Source organism: Orcinus orca, chromosome 13 (genome assembly GCF_937001465.1).
Source record: "Orcinus orca chromosome 13, mOrcOrc1.1, whole genome shotgun sequence".
Taxonomy (NCBI): domain Eukaryota; kingdom Metazoa; phylum Chordata; class Mammalia; order Artiodactyla; family Delphinidae; genus Orcinus; species Orcinus orca.
In genome coordinates this window covers 46,255,480-46,277,939 of record NC_064571.1, presented here as the reverse complement: position 1 = coordinate 46,277,939, position 22,460 = coordinate 46,255,480, and the positions used below count along the sequence as shown (strand labels likewise).

Here is a 22,460-nt window from a genome sequence, read left to right as displayed (position 1 = left end):
GGCGGCCCAGTCTCTGCACGGAACCAACCTCTCTGCTCTGCGGATCCCTGCAGCAGGACCCTGCAGACTGACTGCGGGTGACGTGGAGCAGACCTGTGTGGGACAGTCCCATAGGTTGTAAATCCCTTGCTTACCAGAATCCTAACTGTAGGCTTCATCTCAGCATGAGCTATCACAGGAACGTCTTCTGATGTCGAGAAGCATTGAAGACGTAAGAGGATTTGTTTGTAGGGCTGGAGCCTTTTAGACCCTCTCAGCTGTTAGCAGATATTAGAGAGAAAAAACTGTATGTGAGTGAAAGTTTAAAGTTCTTATAAATATAGAACAGGAAGTTGAACTCCCCAGGGGCAGATCAAGGTCAGGAGGCTACCAGGCAGGCGTCTTGCTATTTTCCAGTGCATCAGATGCACTGATAGTTTCACTACAGGAAGCCGAGATAAAGTTATCTTTGTGCTAGCCCATTAAACGATTTCTCAATATAAACACAAAACTAAAATTCCTTGGACTGTGATAAATCTTTGTGCTTAACCCCTGCCTTACTCTGGAAAGGCATCCTCCCTGAGCCCGAGCTCTTTGTGCTTAGATAAAGAATCTTCTTTTTTTTTTAATCACTATGACAGAAAGAAATTTAATTAGTTGCTCATTAGTTAATCTTTCTAATCACCACCCACTACGAAAAGGGGATTGATGTTCCCCAGATCATTCGAAGACAAGGAGCTAAAAGAAGCAGTCGATGTCACTTACTCTGTGGGTTTGATCTTGATGATTAGTTGTCCTTAGCTGCTATTAGTTGTCCGGTGCCCCAGAGAGCATCAGTTACAATAAAATTGTAAACAAGTTAGAAAAGGTTTTGCTTGCTCACTCCTTCCCAGTTATGTCGACATTTTATGTTTATTAAATTGCATACAGGGATGGCATTTTTTCCTGGCCTTCCTGCAATTCTGTATCCACGGGGCCCACTTTGATGGGGCCAAACAGACACAGTTGGCCACAGGGGCCCTGGGGTGGGAACAGTAGCGGTGGCCCCCTCTGCCATCAGCTGCCTCAGTGACTCTGGGCAGGGAGCTTTCCCGCCCTGTGCCCTGGTAGTCAAGTCTTTAAAACAAGAGAGTCAACCTGCCTCACACAGGGCTGCCAGGAAGGATAGAAGTGAAGGCGTGTGTGCGGAGGCACATTGAAAAAAGAGCCCCATACGTCATCAGAGAGCCATCTGTGTTCTCTCCTCCGTCTATCCCGAGTTGAGTACTTCCCTCAACATTGCCATACCCTGAAGACTGACCACCTTCATTCATTTGCTCCCTCCCTCGATAAATATTTATTGACCACCCACCCTGTATATAGACAGTGCGTTAGGAGGTGGGGAGGCACGGTGGCACAGGGCTTCCCAAGACTGGGTTCCTGCCTTGGAAACTCAGTCTTGTAAGACTAATGAAATGTGCATAAGTAATCATAGGACCTGGCAGAAAGCAAACGATAAACAAAGCCCGAGGAGACAGTCATTCCAGCTGTAGGGATCGGAAATGGCTGTGTTGGAGTGGTGGCTTCTGAGCTGGACCTGAAGGGTAGGAAGAAGGTGATGTGCTGGGGAAGGCCCTTTCAGACAAAGGGAGGCTGTAACTGGAAGGAATATTGGGAATTGAGGGGTGGTAAATAGTCCAGTTTGGTTTAGATCTATAGTGCCTTAGAAGAACCAGTAGGCTGCAGAATGAGAAATGTCTAGAATGGCACTTGGCACTTAGAGGAAGTGTGATAAATATTCGATGGATAGATGGAAGGAAGGGAGGGAGGGAAAGAAAGTTAGGGCAAATTGTAGAGGCCTTTGGGGTTTATACTTTAGTTTTCAGACTGCAGGGCACTTCTGAGTAATTTGGGCTTGGGAGGAAGCTGTGCTTCACAGCTGTGCTTCTGGAAGATCAGCTAGGCAAGGTGTGTCAAGTGAATCGAGTAGCAGGGAGACCCAGTGAGGAAGCCATTGCTTCAGGTCTGGTTATGTGACCGTGAGAGCTGGACCCGAGAGTGACAATAAGGATTCCATAAATAGAATCATCAGGTCTCAGACCCGGTGACTAACCAGATATATGGGTAACAAGGAGATAAAGATGTCCATGGACTTAGTGGCCGGGAAAGATTCTGGTGCCACTGGCAGAAATAAGGACCACAGAGAAACACAGACCAGCTTAGGGGTCGGGGAGGCAGGGAGGTAGATGTGGTGTGTCTGGGTGGTAGCCACATCAGTGAGATATCTGACTCAATTCTTACTATGTTCTTCATTTCTGCTTAGTACTTTTGTATATATTTTGTCATCTCGGTGGCCTGGGGTCCTCTAGAGAAAAGATCATGTCTATTAAGACTTTTTTGTCCTTCTGTCATACAGAGTGAAGTAAGTCCGAAAGAGAAAAACAGATACTGTATGCTAACACATATATATGGAATCTAAAAAGAAAAAAGTGGTTCTGATGAACCTAGGGGCAGGACAGGAATAAAGACGCAGATGTAGAGAATGGACTTGAGGACATGGGGAGGGGGAAGGGTAAGCTGGCATGAAGTGAGAGAGTGGCATGGACATATATACATTACCAAATGTAGAATAGATAGCTGGTGGGAAGCAGCCGCATAGCACAGGGAGATCAGCTCGGTGCTTTGTGTCCACCTAGAGGGGTGGGATAGGGAGGGTGGGAGGGAGACGCAAGAGGGAGGAGATATGGGGATATATGTATATGTGTAGTTGATTCACTTTGTTATACAGCAGCAACTAACACACCATTGTAAAGCAATTATACTTCAATAAAGATGTTAAAAGAAAAAAAGACTTTTATGTTCTTATTGCAGTAGAAGGCACTTATGAATGTTCATATAATAAAAGAGCCAGGGAGGTGATTTCATCCCTGTTAGTTAACTTTATAATTAACACATCGATGGCAGAACTCTCAAGCCCAGAAAATGAAGATACGGGCCTGTGCAGTGCTGAGCAGCTGTTCCAGGTTGTTCCGGCTGCCTGGTTGGTGGTGCCGTGAGCAGAGTACTGAACAGGATCTTCTCTGGGTTGCAGATATCAGTGTGGACCACCCCGATGAGAAGTCCATTATCACTTACGTGGTGACTTATTACCACTACTTCTCAAAGATGAAGGCCTTGGCTGTTGAAGGAAAACGAATTGGAAAGGTGAGCTCACACCACTTTTGTAAGTTGTGAGACATAATTAAGGTTCACATCTTAATGTGCCGCCACCATGCACTCAGACGTTTAGCTACTGGGAGTTCGTGGCAGGTTCTCCACACGGCAGAGAAGTGGGCAGCAGCCTCTCGATCCCAAAGAGTAATAGGAGGCAGGAGTGGTGGGTGGCTAAAATACTCAGGAAGGGATTTCAGGGGGATCTCAGACCCGGAAACACCCCTCCCCTCAACCTTGCCAGAAGATTGGGTATTGAAGATCTGATTGAGTTGCCTGATGTCATGGACGTGGAAGTCCTACTTACCATTCTTGGAAAGGCCTCATCAGTGTCACGCTTTTTAAATTTTTTTGTTTGGCTGACGTTCCCCTGCCATATATTTCAGAACGCCGCAGATCAGATGACATTGTCTTCTCAGTGCAATGGAATAGAAAATCCGTGGGCGTTCATGGGACAGGACCAAGCAAAATAGAGCCCTTTTTGTTCCTCTAGGAATTTCGGAGCTGAGGCATCAGGAGTCATACAGGATCTGAAACCCTTGCCTGGGGGTTGGGAGGTTACAGAACCAATTACAGTTGAGTTAAGCTGTCATTGCTCACAAATGATAGCCACGGTCTGAGTGCTTATTAGCACATGGTTCTTGGAGTTTTAAAAACTGTTGTGCCAAAGTCTCATAGAACCGTTTTCAGAGCCAGTGCTGAAGTGTGTGCGGGCTCCCATAGGGCTGCAGTCATGTCTCCCTTACGTAGGGATACGATCTTGTTTTTCCATTTTTCTGACTCTTGTTTACAGGTGCTCGACAATGCTATTGAAACAGAAAAAATGATTGAAAAGTATGAATCCCTTGCCTCTGACCTTCTGGAGTGGATTGAACAAACCATCATTATTTTGAACAACCGCAAATTTGCCAACTCGCTGGTTGGGGTTCAACAACAGCTTCAGGCCTTCAACACCTACCGCACTGTGGAGAAGCCGCCCAAGTAAGATGCAGAGTGTAATGCCTTGCCCTTCTTGTGGGGAGAGAGGTGATTGCAGCCGCAGACCCCTGTTTTCTGACTTGCATGGTCTCATCTCTCAATGAATGCCTCTCGCCAGTGGCCTGTCCTACTCCTTTTAATCCGAGCCTGTGTTGCCAAGATGTATTCCAAATTATACTCTCTGTGAGCCCTTTCTAGCAGAAATGTGCCACTGGTATGTGTGATACGTGAGAATCCCAAGAAACGGTGCAGGTCCCCAGGTCCTTATCCAAAGCTCTTGCACCTAATGTGTTTCAGAATTCCATCGTTTCTGGATTTTAGAGAAGTAACAGTGTACATGCCAGGTGGCTCTGAGGCAGTTAAGTCATATCAAGCCTCCTCACATATCTGTAGCAAAACATGTAATTATTCACACTGTGTGAATTAAAAAAACAATAGTTTCATATCCGTTCAGATCAGGTTTTGCTGCCCCCAGATGTCTGATTTTTCACATATTTTAAAGATACGTAGTTGTCCGGTAAAGATTGTGGCCCTTATCTCTTGCTTATTATGACAAGAGTCATCCCTCCTTTTTCTGAAAACTCCACTCAGTTGTGAATTCCTGGCTGAGGTCTCCACAACCCATTGACAGTGACCCTAGGTGGTCGTTTGAAATGATCCTTGTTGAATGCATTCAGCTGTGCTCTCCAAATGAAGCAAGTTCATCATCCGCGGCTTGGGGTCTAAATCTTGATTGAGTTGATTAACAAAAGAGTAGCATTCTGTGCCCCCGACTGTAAATCTCAGCAACAACAACGAACCACAAGAAAAACCCCACAGTTTGGCACATACTGAGGTCTTCAGTACCCAAAAACTAACCCACTGCTGTTTCTCTGACACACACGCGTTTCACATAAAAGTCAGACCGGAGATAAATGCCTTTTAAAATTGTGAGGCTGCACGAAGTGTGTTTATTTTATTTTATTTTATTTTTTTCTCTAGAAGTAGATGCATTTTTCCTTTTGAAAGAACAAAATATAGTATAATGTTTATGGCTGGTTTTCTCTGCTTAGATTTACTGAGAAGGGGAACTTGGAAGTCCTGCTTTTCACTATTCAGAGCAAGATGAGGGCCAATAACCAGAAGGTCTACATGCCCCGGGAGGGGAAGCTCATCTCTGACATTAACAAGGTAAAACCGATCCATCTGGCCTCCTTCATGGTCCCTGCCCTCCTGTGTGGGCGCCAGCCTCCTGTAGGTTTTCAGGTTCTATCAGTGGGTCTTGATTGCTAAGAGATCCTGGCCTGCTGAGTTGATAAGCGGCAGTCATTGCTCACATAGTGTTGAGGGTCAAGGGAGTGCTTGTGGTGGTTTGGGGGCAGGTGGCTGGTGGTGTGTGTGTGTGTGTGTGTTAGATTTTATCAAACCAGGTTCAGCCTGTGTACCTTGTCACTCAGATACATAATCAGTTTACCTGTCATTTGTCTCAGGGAATTGGCTCAAACATCTTTAAATTGCAGAAGGGAGAATTCAAAACCTTATTTCCTGTATCTGGAATCCCTAGAGGTTAGGGCTTAGGATTTTGACTCCTTCCGTCAAGAAGCTGTCAAAAAATTTGTTTCCATGCCTGTTACATCTGCAATTACAGAATTTCATGGTGGGCATTATTTCCAAACAGAAATCTGAAAAATCTAGAACTGTGGTCAGTTGTACACATTTAGATTCTTTTAAGTGGAATTTTTTTTTAATGTGAAGTAAGATGTATTTCATAGGAATGAATTTATTAATTGGTGAGTATTTTGGGGAAAAATACTCCGATATGTGAATTAAAAATAAGTGCTTCAGGGCTTCCCTTGGTGGCACAGTGGTTGAGAGTCCACCTGCCGATGCAGGGGACACGGGTTCGTGCCCCAATCCGGGAGGATCCCACATGCCGCGGAGCGGCTGGGCCCGTGAGCCATGGCCGCTCAGCACGTGTGTCCGGAGCCTGTGCTCCTCAACGGGAGAGGCCACGATAGTGAGAGGCCCGCGTACCGCAAAAAAAAAAAAAAAAAGTTACTTCAGAGTGGGGTGAATGAGAGATTCATAATAGGATTTTTTAGAAGATGTCATTTATCTTTTTTACATCAGAGCAGTTGAAGATACTTTGCTTCCTCTCAATTAAAGTTAAGGGCTTTGTAACTTAGTTACATTGCTCCATATCTACACTGTTTTGTTTCCCAGATGTGACATAGGATCTTTAGATTTAGATAGGGGAGAGTGTTCCCATGGGGCTCAACTGAGGGAAAATGATTTTTTTCCCAAGGCTTAAGAGTCAGTGAGGTTGGGAATGGGATTTCCCTTTTAAGTTCTCACGTCTTTTTGAGAAGCACTGGCTGTTAACTGCAGCCTAGGATTGTTCCTTGAACGTAGCAGGAAACTGTTCTCTTTCATTTCTGTAGGCCTGGGAAAGACTGGAAAAAGCGGAACATGAGCGAGAACTGGCCCTGCGGAACGAGCTCATAAGACAGGAGAAACTGGAACAGCTCGCCCGCAGATTTGACCGCAAGGCAGCTATGAGGGAAACCTGGCTGAGCGAGAACCAGCGTCTGGTGTCCCAGGTACTGCTCTAGAACAGTGTTCAAGAAGACTGCTCCCAGGGTCCGCTAGAACCTAGACCACACTCAGGGGCCCTAGGACAGCTGTTTGTCAACATCCAGTATCCTGAAGCAGCTGTCAAGTCATCTCACCCACTTCCCATGAAGAGGATGTTTATAATTTCTAATACATTTTCTCTTCTATTTACCTAACTTTTTATAGATCTGGAAGTAGCTCAGAGTTTGTTTAGAGCCAGTGAGTGTGTGTGAACCGTTCATATTTAAAAATTTCTCTCTTTCTCCCAGTCTTTGGCCTTCAAGGCAGCGAGACTGGCCGTGAAATAAGTAAGTGGCTGCTTTTCCACTTGGCTTAACCAAAGCCGTCTCCTGCTCCAGTCTCGTAAGTCGGGTGCTACCTATGTGCTGCACCCCTCTGTAAAGTGAGAAGTTGCTGGTTTGCTTTGGGGACAGCATTTGAGCCCAAGCACAGTTCTAAGGGCCCTCAGGAAGGCGGAGACCAGCGGGGGTCGGGACTCGGGAGTCGGCGTTTGGCTTTGGGACCCCCCCCCCCTCAAAGATTAAGGGGAGTGCCCAGGAATCCACCTCCGTTTTCTGTTTCTTTGTTCCAAATTGGATGGCTTTTGAATTTTGTGCTTCTTTTCTTTTCGTTCCCTTTTCTCTTAGGACAACTTCGGATTTGACCTTCCCGCAGTCGAGGCTGCCACGAAAAAGCACGAGGCCATTGAGACGGACATTGCCGCGTACGAGGAGCGCGTGCAGGCCGTGGTGGCCGTGGCCAGGGAGCTGGAAGCGGAGAACTACCACGACATCAAGCGCATCGCGGCGAGGAAGGACAACGTCATCCGGCTCTGGGAGTACCTGCTGGAGCTGCTCAGGGCCCGGCGGCAGCGCCTCGAGATGAACCTGGGGCTGCAGAAGATATTCCAGGAAATGCTCTACATTATGGACTGGATGGATGAAATGAAGGTAAAACGTGCCTGCATGGAGGCCCGAGCCCATCCAGTCAGGCCTCTCTCGTCTGGGACCCGCCCACTAACCCCCCAACACACAGCCATGCCCCTGGTCTGATCGCCCACTTATAGCCAGAGAAGGGCCATGTCACCCATGGAAAGGTTGTTAGCTCACAAGTTAAATGAGACGTGAAGTGAGAAGAAGTTGTGACGAAGGTCAGTTCCATAGCTGGAGGGCTGCTGCTGTGACTCAGGTCTGATTTAGGAATATCCCGTGGTAGGGGGTCAATCAAATTGTGGTCTTCTGTGGTTTTAACTTTTTAGAGTTGGGGCTACCTTTCCATCTCGTTGGTCTATGTGTGAGTGGCTCTGCTTTGGGGAGAGGCCAGGCGGGTGGTACGGAAGAGTAGTAGGCAGTGTGAACAGAGCGCATCCCGGGAACCAGGCAGCCAGCGTTCAGATGGTGAGCGCCGGAGCTTCCCGATCTCCTTGAGCCTCCTTCCTTCACCTGTAAGCGGAGAGCTTACTTACCATCTGCCTCATCTACCTCATCCGGTTATAGCGAGAATTAAGTGCAAGATGTGTGTGTGTATCACAGGACGGCGCGCTGGTTGGAGAGGGCTGCCAGTGCCGATTTGTGCCTCCCCTTCCTTTACTGGCAGCTCTGGGCATGGTGTTCCCAGCTTTCCCCCAACCCAGGAAGAGGCCTGCCGTTGTGCCGTAGTCCTGTGCCTGTCCGTGTCCTCTGATGCAAGCCTCTGATGGAAGCTCATCCGTGTCAAGCAGTTCTCCAGCTGGCAGGCCTTTAGCCACATAGCTAGGACAGAACAGGGCCGATTTCAGGCCGTACCGTGAAGCCTCCTTTATCTCAACACGCCGTGTTCCCTGCCTTGACCTCATGCGAGGGATTTCCTTCCTGGGATGTAAGCCCTTGTCCTTTGCTTACCTCTTGAGCTCTTCCTGGCAGGGGGAGCAAGGTCACTTCATACCATGAGTTTCCCCTCTTATTGTCCCAGGTTTATGATGTTCTCACGTATGGTCTGTCTTGAGCTCTTAAAATAGAAGTGTTCATAAAATCTAGCAGAGATGTGCTTTTCATTTTAGAATTCGTCATGCACTTTATAATTCCAATTGGGCCAGAGACTTCCTCATAACTAAGAATGAAGTAGAAATTCCATCTGGAGAGGATGTGTGATGAGGGCCCCAAATTGGGCTGATGGAAAAAAATGAAAGAAAATATTAGTGGGTCCAAACTTAAACCAGAGATGTTGCTCGGGACCTCCTAAGCATGACAGTCACCTGACCCTGTTCTTATTTGGTTAGAGATGTAGTTTGTAAGCTTTTCAACTAGGTGTTTCTCCCGTGGATTGTGTAAGTATCGCAGAGGTGTACCAATGAGCTCGCAGGTGAGGAGAGCATCCAGTTAAGGGGTCGGCAACTTCTAGGAGACGTCTTTAAACTCTGACATGAAACAGCTCTGTTACCTTTATCTTATCTTCTTGAATGGTTGTTATTGCAGGCACTTCCTTCTTGGAGGCTCAGTTTATATTTCATACTGGTTTCTCCTCTCTTTTTTTTTTTTTCTTTTTTCTGTTCTTTACTTTTTAGTATAGGTTTGACTTCTTATTCCAAGGTAGATGGTCATTAGTTTATAACATCTCTCCTGCTACAGTCTTTCGGGTTTGTTTTGCTCTGGTTTGCATGCCATCATCTTCCTCTAAAGGTATGGGGAGGATGGCCGGCTGGAGGGAGGGTGCAGCTTGGTTGGTGGCTCCCATCCCGTCCAAAGATTATGAGACGCTGACATCAAGGTTGTACTCATGGATGCCTTTTTTGTTGCCTCTTGCGCGCAGGTGCTATTATTGTCTCAAGACTATGGCAAACACTTGCTCGGCGTGGAAGACCTGTTACAGAAGCACGCCCTGGTTGAAGCGGACATTGGCATCCAGGCAGAGCGGGTGAGAGGTGTCAATGCCTCCGCCCAGAAGTTTGCAACAGACGGGGAAGGTAAAGACAGACCGTTCCAGACGTTACCCCCTCGTCACCAGAAGTCCATCTCCAGAGACATAGATGGGTTATGTGTGGCAGTGGGACCTTTAAAGTTACCTTGCTATTGTGGGTTCCCAGTGGGCCGTGTCGTGGGTATAATGAGATGCAGTAGGGTGGCCTTCCATTACGTTTTAACTCTGTCTTGCCATTCTGAAATGGACCTGTCTTTTCCTTCCGTACTCGAGTGCTGGTTGGTTTTTAGTGGCTTGATGTTGGCCACTGAAATCTGCCAGACCACACTCTGCACACCGATAGCCTGGTGTGTCTCTCAGACACCTCATGGCTTTCACACCTGGCTGTGCATATCTTTGTTTAAAGGATGTTTGGAAGGATTTGGTTTTGTTCTGTTTTAGAAACAATTAAATGCAGCTGCCTTCTTTCTTACAATTTACCTGCTATTTTTGGTTCCTAAGTGATCAAAAAAAATAATGCTTGGGGCAAAAAAAAAAAAAAAAAAAAAAGTAGCAGTTATCCTTGCCTCTCCCTCCTCATCCAGTCAAGGTCCTAGAAGGTACTCCATTGCCCCATAACGTGGCCCTGCCCTTAGCGTAAACTGGTGATCTAGGAGGGAGAACGGGGGTGTAGCCGACTGCCTGCAGACGCGCAGGAGCCTGTGCTGCCGCTGTCACACCCACGTGCCCGCCTTGGCGTTAAACAGGTTACAAGCCCTGCGACCCCCAGGTGATCCGAGACCGCGTGGCCCACATGGAGTTCTGTTATCAAGAGCTTTGCCAGCTGGCGGCCGAGCGTCGGGCCCGCCTGGAAGAGTCCCGTCGCCTCTGGAAGTTCTTCTGGGAGATGGCCGAGGAGGAAGGCTGGATCCGGGAGAAGGAGAAGATCCTGTCCTCCGACGACTACGGCAAGGACCTCACCAGCGTCGTGCGGCTGCTCAGCAAGCACCGGGCGTTCGAGGACGAGATGAGCGGCCGCAGCGGCCACTTCGAGCAGGCCATCAAGGAGGGCGAAGACATGATCGCCGAGGAGCACTTCGGGTCGGAGAAGATCCGGGAGCGGATCGCCTACATTCGCGAGCAGTGGGCCCACCTGGAGCAGCTCTCGGCCATCCGCAAGAAGCGCCTGGAGGAGGCCTCGCTGCTGCACCAGTTCCAGGCGGACGCCGACGACATCGACGCCTGGATGCTGGACATCCTCAAGATCGTCTCCAGCAGCGACGTGGGCCACGACGAGTACTCCACCCAGTCCCTGGTCAAGAAGCACAAGGACGTGGCCGAGGAGATCGCCAACTACCGGCCCACCATCGACTCGCTGCACGAGCAGGCCGGCGCCCTCCCCCAGGAGCATGCCGAGTCTCCCGACGTGCAGGGCCGACTGGCGGGCATCGAGGAGCGCTACAAGGAGGTGGCCGAGCTGACGCGGCTGCGGAAGCAGGCGCTGCAGGACACCCTGGCCCTGTACAAGATGTTCAGCGAGGCCGGCGCCTGCGAGCTCTGGATCGACGAGAAGGAGCAGTGGCTCGACAACATGCAGATCCCAGAGAAGCTGGAGGACCTGGAGGTCATCCAGCACAGGTGAGCGCGTGCCGCGGGGACACCGGCCCTCCCGCCCCTCGCAGCCGAGGTGACTGAGCAGGTGACCTCCCTGTTGAATTGCCTTTGCAGATTCGAGAGCCTAGAGCCAGAGATGAACAACCAGGCTTCCCGGGTGGCGGTGGTGAACCAGATCGCCCGGCAGCTGATGCACAGCGGCCACCCGAGCGAGAAGGAGATCAAGGCCCAGCAGGACAAGCTCAACACGAGGTAAGCGTGAGACGGGGGCGGGCCAGCTCCCTGCGAGCCAGGCCGGGATGGCCAGGCCGCCTGCTGAGCCTTGCGGTCAGGAATTTCCTGCACAGGGTCACTGACACTGTGGCGCTGACGTCATGATGTCGGCATCTGCCTTTCGACACACCCTGGTTTTTCAAGAAGTGTCCCTGAGAAAGAGGCGGGGTGGGGGGGGAGTGACATCATTCGGGGCAGCCCCTCCCAATGTGGGAAGCGAGGGCCTGGGTGTGAGACCTGTGCCCAGCCTGGTGGATCACGGCATCAAGGCGGCACCTGTCCTGTGTCTTTTAAAATGATTTCTGGAACAGGGTTTTAGCATGTTTGAGACGTAATTGGTGGACGAAAGTCCTGATTATCAAGGTGGACCTTTGTCCTGGTCTTATCTTTCTGTTGAATAAATACGTTTGAGTAGGTCGTGGTGGCAAGCTGGCCTTGGTTCTGAGGCCTTTGGGTGTGGGAAACGTTCATTAGGTGCCGCTCGGAGATGAGTAAAATGTGCATCGCAGACATGAATTAAGTGACTCTTTGGGGGACGGGTGTGTTGTCACTGCTGACTTTGCAGCTCCTTTGACAAGTCCCCCCTCTTGTCAGGCTCTTTCCCGATTATAGTGTGTCTCTGAGCTGTTTCGATGGCGATATTAGGTGTCCATATACTGAGGGAGATGATTTTCCAAAACGCATGTAGTCAAAGCAAAGTTGGAGGGGGAGTCGCAGCTTCGACCGTCACTGTTAATTTCCTCGTCCAGCCGTGAGCTTCCGGCCTCTCTCCCACTCTGCTCTCTCCTCCGCCCCTGCACCCACAGGTGGAGTCAGTTCAGGGAGCTGGTGGACCGGAAGAAGGACGCTCTCCTCTCCGCCCTGAGCATCCAGAACTACCACCTCGAGTGCAACGAAACCAAGTCCTGGATTCGGGAAAAGACCAAGGTCATCGAATCCACCCAGGACCTGGGCAACGACCTGGCAGGAGTCATGGCCCTGCAGCGCAAGCTGACCGGCATGGAGCGGGACCTGGTGGCCATCGAGGCAAAGCTGAGCGACCTGCAGAAGGAGGCCGAGAAGCTGGAGTCGGAGCACCCCGACCAGGCCCAGGCCATCCTGTCTCGGCTGGCCGAGATCAGCGACGTGTGGGAGGAGATGAAGACCACGCTGAAGAACCGCGAGGCCTCCTTGGGAGAGGCCAGCAAGCTGCAGCAGTTCCTGCGGGACCTGGACGACTTCCAGTCCTGGCTCTCCAGGACCCAGACGGCCATCGCCTCGGAGGACATGCCCAACACCCTGACCGAGGCTGAGAAGCTCCTCACGCAGCACGAGAACATCAAAAACGAGATCGACAACTATGAGGAGGACTACCAGAAGATGAGGGACATGGGCGAGATGGTCACCCAGGGCCAGACCGACGCCCAGTACATGTTCTTGCGGCAGCGGCTGCAGGCCCTGGACACTGGGTGGAATGAGCTCCACAAGATGTGGGAGAACAGGCAGAACCTTCTCTCCCAGTCCCACGCCTACCAGCAGTTCCTGCGGGACACGAAGCAGGCCGAAGCCTTCCTGAACAACCAGGTAACGTCCCTCCTTGCCTTGGCTCCCTTCCTGTCGGAGCAGGGGCCCTGGCTGCCTTTGGAGGCCCTTCTGCCAGGGCTGCTGGTTTCAACCTCACCTGTGGGAAGTGAGAAGAATAATGGAAAGACATTTGTTTTTTCCTGACATCTAAGGCACTGAAACCCATCACAACGTAGTAGGGGATAGAGCTGAAGATGTCCACAGGGGCTATCTTGCCTTGCAGAGTACAGTTCCACTGCAGTGACGGTCGAGGACCTCTTAGTGTGTTCATAGTACGTATGTCCTCATAGTAGTTCGTTAAATTAGCGACATTCTGAGAGGTGTTAATTCAATCTCAAAAGTATTGGGTTGGCCAAAAAGTGCGTTCGGGTTTTCCCGTAATCTTAGGGAAAAACCCGAACGCACTTTTTGGCCAACCCAGTATTTTAGGGGATTTTTTTCTTTTCTTTCTTTTTTTTTCTGAATGGTTCTGTCTTCGTTGCTCTAGAAAGGTCAGGGACTTGACCCAATGACCCAAGGGCAGTGATTAGAGAAAGAGAAAGAGCTAAGGATGGTCGCCAACATTGTGGTTGATAATCCTTCTTAAAAGATTGGGTTTGAACGTCTGCTGCTGTCACCTTATGGGCACATGAGTGGACCCTTGTGGCTGATGCACAGACCTTTGTTCACGTCCCTCACTCTTCGGGAAAAAAATAGGAGCATTTAACCACTTAGGGAAATTTAGTCACTTGCGGTGTCCCACTGGGATTTTTTTCCCCCGCCCAACTTTTTGTGTTAACTGACTCCATAGATAATTTCATATAAGTGTGACGAAGCAGTTGTTGCAAAGTATGTTGCGTGGAAATGCAGAATGTAGGAAAGAGTGCTTTTTTGTTGTTGTTCTGAAAGCAAGTTGTATTTCGTGATTTCTCACCCTGCTCTGATTTTGTTTTTCCCTTTTTAAATAAGGAGTATGTTTTGGCCCATACTGAAATGCCCACCACCTTGGAAGGAGCTGAAGCAGCTATTAAAAAACAAGAGGACTTCATGACCACCATGGACGCCAACGAGGAGAAGATCAATGCGGTCGTGGAGACGGGCCGGAGGCTGGTGAGCGATGGGAACATCAGTTCGGACCGCATCCAGGAGAAGGTGGACTCTATCGATGACAGGTGCGGCGTCCTGAGGTTCTCGAGGGAGTCATACACCCTGGGGCTGTCAAGCCTCTGAGTCCCTGGCCAACGTCTTTGGGGCTGTGGGTATAAATTCCCCCAGTGGGCAGGACGTGGGCACCTAGCAAAATTTAATCTACAAAAGAAAGAAAGCCTGAGACGCCAGACTAATTCTTAACCAAAGACTTAGGAGAGCCAGAGTGCTGAGTAGCGGTGGGGTGTGAGCCTTGCCCTGTGAGAGGTGACACGTAGCGTGTCACCCAGTGGGACCCCGAAAGCCAGACGCTTCCCCAGCCAAGCCCACATTGACCTTCATCCACACAAGACTCCTCTGAGGCCTTTCAGGAGGGGACAGGGAGGAAGGGCAAAGTTGGCTTGTCCTGAGTACCTGGCAGAGGCAAAAGTGAACACCATCAGGCCTTTCTTAGAAAATTGGCTTGGGTGATGCTGTAATAGGATCTTTTTCATAATAAGTAAAAAGACTTTTCCTCCTTTTCTGCCAAGGCCTCTCCAAGATGAGATGCTCTTGTTGTATTTTTATTTATTTATTCATTTGCCGTTCCAAAAGATTTTTCTCCCTGGCCAGTGTTCTCTGTTAGACCCTCACGCCTGCCTCTCAACTCTGCCTTGGTTATTACTGAAGTAGGAGGTCTGGGCAGATCTGGCTTGGTTCTGGACTGGCCACTTCTCTCTGGGTGTGGCCCATCTGGGCCAGTCACTAGCCTCTGCTGCAGCTGATCTTCCCCGGTGCCAGGGAGCCCGGGGCCAGATTTAAGGGCTCGTTGTGAGACTGATGTCACCGAGAAACAGCCTCTTCCTCAAGGGTTCTCCGGCCTTCAAGTGCAGTGAAGAGGAAGAACTTCTTGCTGAGAGCGTTTCCTTACTTACCTTCTTACCATGTCTGAGAGGGTCTCCTGGGACCCTGGGCCAGATGAACGTCTTACAGTGTGCAGTGGAGAGGGGAATTGCTCTTGCCCTGTAAAGACTGAGCTCCTGCCTTTAACCAGTCTGTGCTTTGCACTGATTCGGATCCTAAACCGTATGCTCTCAGGGTGGAACTATGGAATAGGATGTAAGGTATATTAATTATAATTTTGTATCTGTTGCTTCTAAAACAGCTACGAAAAAGAAAAAGAAAAAAATCCGTCCACCAAGCCCTTCTTCAATAAGTGTGAGAAACAAGGATTGGGCAAGACAGGCTTAACCTGGAGGAGAAGGAATTTCTTTTCTCTTAATGCTAAATCTCATGTTGTTTTGTAAACATGATACACCATGTTCTTCCATGTTAGGTGCACACAGCTGGTTTCCTGAAGGCAGGCCGGGCCACTGGGGACACTTGTGTTCAGGCAGGCGTGCAGCTGCCTGGCAGCTTCCTTAGTGTGTTTATCCGTCCCCTGATGCTGCAGCTGCAAGGGCTTGTTGGAAGCAGGTGACTCTGTCAAGACCGGAGGCTCCTGGATGTGAGGGAATGCTTCAGCAGCTCTCAAGTGCGGCTTAACCTTCCTTTTGTCCTTGACTGAGAGCCTGGGCCCGTGGGGTTCCAAGGCCTCCTGGGGATTTCTGTTGTTAAAAAAGCATTGGGAAGAAGATTCCCTGCTATCCGTAAGCGTAAGAGAGATGGAAGGGGGACAGGGCTTTCCGGTGATCTGCCCTCAGGAGGACTACATTTTCTTATTTTCCTCAGCACGTGTTAACCGAATTCTGGTTTCACTTTAATATCCCCAGAGGCCTCAAGATCTGAAACTTGACCCCAGAGGACACTGGTCTGTTATAAAAAATATACAAATCTGAGTTCCAGGTGGTGTCAGGGCACATGCTAAGTAAATATCTTAACTCTTCGGATCTGATCCCCGTCCAGAAACATTCTGACGCTCCCGTGAAGCTATTTTTGTAGAAAGCAAAATCATCATAACCTGCTTACGTTCTGGAAATCTCGTCGATTACCACTGAAGTTTGTTGAGAAGAAGAAGTACTAGAACAGAGACGCTGACTCTTAACAGATGTGGGTGGGGCATGAGTGGCCTTTAAAGGGCTTGTGACTGGGTGGAAAGGAGCCTGCTGTCAAAGCCTGCTCGGGGGGTGTGAACGGGTGAGCTTCCTGGCTCAGAGGGAAATTCCAGCCCCAGTGCAGTCCTGGGAGAAAAGGAAAAGTGTCCAGTTTCATAAAGCCAGACCTGATCTCACGTGGGAAAAAAAGCTTAAAAATCACCAACCCACTTTACTTAGGTACCTGTGGTTCTTTATTTTCCGTAAGAACCACAGTTAAGCCCAGTATCTGCCTCATGTGGTGAGGAGCTTTTGAGTCTCATTATAGGGGTAGGTGGTGAGAGATGGAAAGAAAGCAAGACATTTAACCTTGCCCCAAAGAGCACTCTTAGGAGTGTGGGAAGCTACGGCCAAGTTTAAGAAGGTCCTTCCCTATAATTAAATCCACGATCACCCCTTGAAAGACCTTCCCAAGTTTCGCTTCCCGTGAATACCATTGGTGACCACTAGTGCACAGTTAAGCCGTGCTCACTTCTCTCGAGGGTTTTCTGAAGCAGCGACCACCTCAGCTGCCTGTGTAGCCGTTTTTCGTCCCGCAGAGCACATCACTCAGAGGCCGTCCTCATGCCCCCCTGATCTGTGTTGTTTGGACCTGAGGCCTTAAATCGCCATTTGGCCTTTCCCTCCTTCATGCACCCACCGAAAGAGGAAAATTGTCCAGGCAGAAGTCCACTGGGCACGTGTGAGTCTTGATTATGTAAGAGAGACATTCAAGATTCCGTCCGGTGGTATTTCTCTCTTAGTAAATTTTCCCAGCGTTTGAAGTTATTTTTACTCCTATTATTTCTACGAGCTTCAAAGTCGCATGTCCTGGTTTAACTGCCCGTGTCTCTGTTTACTCCTTGCCATCGTAGCATTTTTGTGTGACGGGGAAGGGAACGGGAACTTACATTCAAGGCCTTTGGCTAAAGGCAGGACTCTTGCATTTTGTGACTTAACTCCAACTCAAATTACCTTCCTCCTGAAGGTTTGCTTTATTTGCTCTCTTTCTCTTAAACCCCCCCTACAAATAGTGACTGGAATTTGAGGGTTGGGAACTTGAAGAACTTTTCTTGACATTCCTTCCCCACCCACATTTTTAGATGACTAATTCCTTTAGTCCGAGATCACTAACAATCTTTAAAACACATTTTAAAAAAATTTTTGATCTTTGAGAAAGGATAGCAATGAAGTGAAGGGGCTTTGGCCTTTTATTTTTTATTATAAAAGCCACAATGTTAAAAATTCGGAGGGGAGGTGGAAACCACTACTTTTTAATCTCACCCTCAGCACATGCCATTTTAGTTTTTGCTTTTCCAATTTGTGCCTTGGAGTTTTGTATCATTGGCTGTGCATAAACTCTCTTCATTTAGCATTATATGAGAAGTACTTTTCTATTGTTGTATTTTGCCTAAGTGGTATAAACATATCATAATAAACAATAATACCTGACGGCATTATTTCCATTCATGCTATTGCTGTGTTCTGTAGTCGCCGGTACCCGTAGGAACAGAGGGCATTTCCCTTTGGTCCCCAGGCAAGATGGTAGCTACAATGCTGCCACTGTCCCTTGTTGCCAGCAGCCACTGCAGGCCCGTGTGACACATGCTTCACTGTAAGGTCTTTCTTGCCCTTGAAGAAGGTTCTTTAAAAGCCAGTTGGCATGAGGTGCTCCCTGAGCTGCCCTTTCTTGGTGTTGTAGAGAATCAGAGGTCGTGTTCTTCCTCCCTGCCATGGGGGCAGGCAGGGCTGGTTGAGAGACCTTGCCCAGGCACTGCAGCAAGAAATCGCTTTGGGAATTGGAATGAAAAACCAAACCTCCCCATCTGCACCCTTCCTTTGCCCTTCTTCGCACCCTTCGCTTTGGCTGGCTGGCGCTTGGGCTCCTTGGGAAGATGGGAGAGCTGTGTTACGGCGATGCTTCTCGATGCTCAGTGTGGTACGGCTCTGCCCCATGGCAGTAGGACCACGTGGAGGTAGCCCTTTCCGTGGCACTCATGGCACTCACAGCATTCACGTGGCCCTTCTTCACAGTCTGGTGGAGAAGCCCCTGGGCGCGTAAAGGAGGCTCGCAGGGGAGCTCTGGCACCTCCACAGCGTGTGCCAGGAAGCCCTGTGCCCAGCATCCACGTGCCTTGTCGCCCCCAAGTTCAGCAGCTCCTTCCAGTTCTTTTCAGTTTTTCGGTTACGGTTTTGTGCTTTAACTTCTTTAAACCTTGGTGACCCTTATCTGTTAATGAAGAGTGGGATTGAGTTAGGTGTGTGATGTCACAGGTCTGAAAATTTTCATTCTTGGTTTATTGTTGATTTGGGTGAGTTTTTCTCCTGACGAGAATCTCGTCATCAGGGAAGGTTCCTTTAAGCCAGTTACATGGTTTTATGCATTTTCTTAGCCATGTACATGGCCTGTCACCCAGGTATGAGTTTCTTAAAGATCAATTTCATATTCTCACATAGTTCCTAAAATGGAGAGCCTCACTCAGCACATGCTCAGGGTTTTTCTCCCCTAACACCAGATTTATGAAGCTCTTTTGCCTGCATCCTGGCCTGTTGTGTGGCTGGGACAGGTGTGATGGTCTCTTGTACCATGACTTACTCATTTGGAGGATGCCAAACTCTCTGGGTCGGGTTATCTTGTCTCCTTGACATGATTGAGAACTGTTAGCAAACTGTTTTCAGCGTATATTGAGACCCAGGAAAGAAGCTGAGTTGTAAATTCTGCATTTCAAGATTCCCTGCTTCCTCTTCTTAAAATTATTTTTATTATCTTTGTAACAGACACAGGAAGAATCGTGAGGCAGCCAGTGAGCTTCTGATGAGACTGAAGGACAACAGGGATCTTCAGAAATTCCTGCAAGATTGTCAGGAGGTGCGTCTCCTTTTAACTCCTCCTTTCCTCTCTTCTCACAAGAGCAGCCGAGCATTTGGCATAAGAGCCCTTGGGATTATAGAACTAACTGAGGCCAGAAATTCATATCACGTATATAATTTGCAGGTGGGGCAGTGTCAGTTCTCCAGCCTACAAGCTACCACTTAGAGTAACCAGATTATTACGATCTAGAATATTGTAGGCTAGAACTGTGCTGTCCAATGCAGTAGACACTAGCTACATGTGCCTGTCTCATTTTAAATCAAATGAAATTAAGAGTGTGGTTCCTCCATCATCACTGTATTTTAAGTGCTCAGAAGCCAACCACCTGTGATTCATGGCTGCCGTATCACATGAACAATGCAGATGTTAGAACATTTCCATCGTCAAAGACAGTGATGTTCTCAAGTATTCTGTAACCTAAAAGCATCTGATAGTATATTTCAAACTATTTACAATGACGCACATTGAATAGTACAGAAGGAAAGAAGTAAAAGGAACTGCAGTTGGCTACCCAGGTAAGAAGAAGGATTTAAGAACATAGAAACTGACTTTCTTGTTCACTGAAGACCGTGACATATCCACCTTTCAGGCTCCTCAGGTGTCTGTCTGATACGCCAAGAGCAGCAGTAATCCTGATTTCAAACTCTTGAGTTTTAGCATGTGGTATTAATCTGAGGATTCTCAAACTGTTTCATGCTCCCCTGATACGTGCGTAAACAAACTGGGGAAACTAAAGTTCGCCAGAAAAATGCACTCTCTCTGCAAGCTAGTTGGAAAAGAGCATCTAGCTGACTTCACATGGGTGAGATCACGAGCACATCGTCGTATTTCACTGTCTGCCAGAGAACCACAGTGAGACCCGGTCCTCTCTGGTTTATTAGACTTTAAATCCCATTGGAGGCAGACATGGGATGAAGAATATCCAAGTGAAGCTGCAGGGACCTTGGGGACGGGGAGTTCGAGGGGTGGGGAGAGGATCGAGGTCATGTGCTAAAACTATGACTGGACTCACCACGAATCCGTCACGTGCAAACTTATAGCTGTGTGTTAAAAGAAATGTGGCTCTAATAACAGCTGAGTCAGAGAGTCGGTGACAGAAGCGATCCTTCATGTCCATTAAACTGCTGTCTTACTGTGAATCTTAAAATGTGCTCTAGTAGCTAAACCTTGAGAAGGGAAGAAAGCCCCTCAACTGTGTGGCTTAGGGTCTGTTGGCTTTCAGGGCCACACTGATGGACCTAGGTCTCTCGGGGTTTGCCTAGAGCCAGACAGGCTGAGGACAGGAGTGCCTCTTCAAGTGACACCTGAGCATTAATAACCTATTTGAATAGGATGCTCATTTAAAGAGGCATCCGCGTCCCCAGACAAGGCATAGGGAAGAGTAATGGGCTCCAAGGTTAGCTGCGTAGAGTTGCATGATGTGCTGCAGTGAATACCAAGTGGCCCTTCAGCACTGGAGGGAGTGAAAGTTGTCGGGAGACGTTTGCAGCCTGGGCTGTGCCTTCCCCAGATCGAAGGTCCCTGAAGTACCTTGATGTTGCCCTTGAAGCACCACCAGTGACTTGTTTTAACCTCAAGACATATTGGAAGTGTTGTGCTGGGGAAATCAGTGGGATTCCATACCCTTGCTTAAAGGACAAGTTACTGAGATGAAATTCATTGACCTGAGCGTGGTGAAACCTGGACTAAATTTGGGGAAAAGAATGCCAGGAAGTGAACAGGAAGTGAGAGGACGGAGGAACCTTTGAGAGAAGCTCCGTTGAAATTTCCAGCCCCCATTTTCCATTTGCATACGTGTGGATTCGAAAATAGAAATGTGTGGGAAAACTAAGCAGATAAAACGATAGTCCTTCCAAGTTGAATCACAGGAAATAGTTTTAGTAGAGTTTTAGATCTTGTTAACGCTTGTTCCAAACGAGCATCCTTAGTTACAAGGAGTTCCCTCCTTAACACACACCAGTGACTGTTAGGCACGCCCAGAGGGCTCAGCCCTGCACGATTTCCCCTCAAAGTATGCAGAGAGGTTTTGACTGGGCTTTGTTGTCCTGGAGATGATTCGCAGGTCTCTTGTGACTGCTCGGCCAGGTCTCCCTGGTTTATCTTTCTCTCCTTGAACCTCATTAAGAGTTAGTACAGCCATAGGATCTGCTGGGGGTACCGCATCAGCATATATAGTTTCCGCACAGTGACGGAATTTAGGTCAGGTTTGGGGCTCCAAAACCCTCAGTGTAGCAGTACAAGCAAAGGGGTGATATTATTATTAAGAGATACTATTCTTTGACTGTAAACTTTCCATCATTCAGCCTCATTAAAATACACCCCCTTTTAAGCCAGAACCTCTGAGAATGGAGCTTGTGTGTGCACCAGCCCAGCATTTGAAAACCTATCTATTCTTGTGCTGGTGGAGTTTTACAGAGCACCCGGAGGTCAGATTTAATACCATTGCTGGCTGTTGGTATTGTTCAAGGTCTGGAGAATCCAGATTGTCTCGCTGTCACGCTCCCTTCCTCGTGGGTTAGAGGCTAGAGGGGGCTGGGTTGTGAATTCTGCCATCATTGCTACCCGCCGAGAAACACTTCCTGGATGGGGAAATTTATCGCAGCGGTGCCGTGGGAATGAGCAGGGCCCACCTAGTCCCAGTTATAGATAGCGACACAAAGAGCATCATAATTTTTGTACCGTTCTTTTAATGTGATATCCTGAAAAATGAATGCTTTAAAAGGTACTGCTTTTCTGTTGTGTTCCCTCCCACCATACCTCCTGTTTTCTGAGATTGATTTTTTTTTTTTTCCCCAGGAGGACAGTATAACTAGACGCGGTGGCACAGGGATAGCGAGTTCAGTGCTTTGCTTTGAGCTTAATCCAGTGATCAAAGCATTTTTTTCCTGTCCTTTTCCAATCTGCACAGTGTTCTGTTCTGCAGAGAATGAGTATATTCTTAAATGACCTTTGCAAATGCCCACAAATAATAACTGTGGTTCTGATTCCAGAATGCTGATGGAGGGCTGATAAACTAGCAAGTTCCAAAGCTCCATTTCATTGTGCTGCATTGCACGCTGCTTTATCTGTAGGATGATGTGTTCAGCAAAGAGCAGATTTGTTTATAAGCCTCTGATTTTTATGTAGCTCTTTTTTTAAAAATCTCTCTTGGGTAGGTGTTTATGAATAGTGCAAATATGTGAATGTCCTTTGCACTTCGGATAAATGCCTTTTATTGTGTTTAGTGTGCGTGTACAGAGTACAGGGGAAAGTTTTACCATTTGGTTTCCTTTTAACCTCTTTTCTCCTTAGATTGGACGGCCATAGCATTTCAGATCTTAGTTACTCAGGTAACTGGAAGGAAAATAGGT

The 22,460-nt window shown here is 48.3% G+C and overlaps 1 protein-coding gene across 4 annotated transcripts in view; it reads left to right on the top strand.

Moving 5' to 3' along the window:
• SPTBN1 (spectrin beta, non-erythrocytic 1) overlaps positions 1-22,460 on the top strand; it is a 193,690-nt gene that overhangs the window by 143,015 nt on the left and 28,215 nt on the right. For all 4 annotated transcript variants that reach the window (XM_004284364.4, XM_049695929.1, XM_033414186.2 and 1 more), the window contains 11 exons: positions 3,050-3,162; positions 3,962-4,149; positions 5,199-5,316; positions 6,567-6,725; positions 7,386-7,688; positions 9,526-9,679; positions 10,380-11,250; positions 11,341-11,478; positions 12,306-13,062; positions 14,011-14,213; positions 19,017-19,107. In XM_004284364.4, the coding sequence (XP_004284412.1) occupies positions 3,050-3,162; positions 3,962-4,149; positions 5,199-5,316; positions 6,567-6,725; positions 7,386-7,688; positions 9,526-9,679; positions 10,380-11,250; positions 11,341-11,478; positions 12,306-13,062; positions 14,011-14,213; positions 19,017-19,107 (3,095 nt within the window). The remainder of the gene's footprint in view (positions 1-3,049; positions 3,163-3,961; positions 4,150-5,198; positions 5,317-6,566; positions 6,726-7,385; positions 7,689-9,525; positions 9,680-10,379; positions 11,251-11,340; positions 11,479-12,305; positions 13,063-14,010; positions 14,214-19,016; positions 19,108-22,460) is intronic.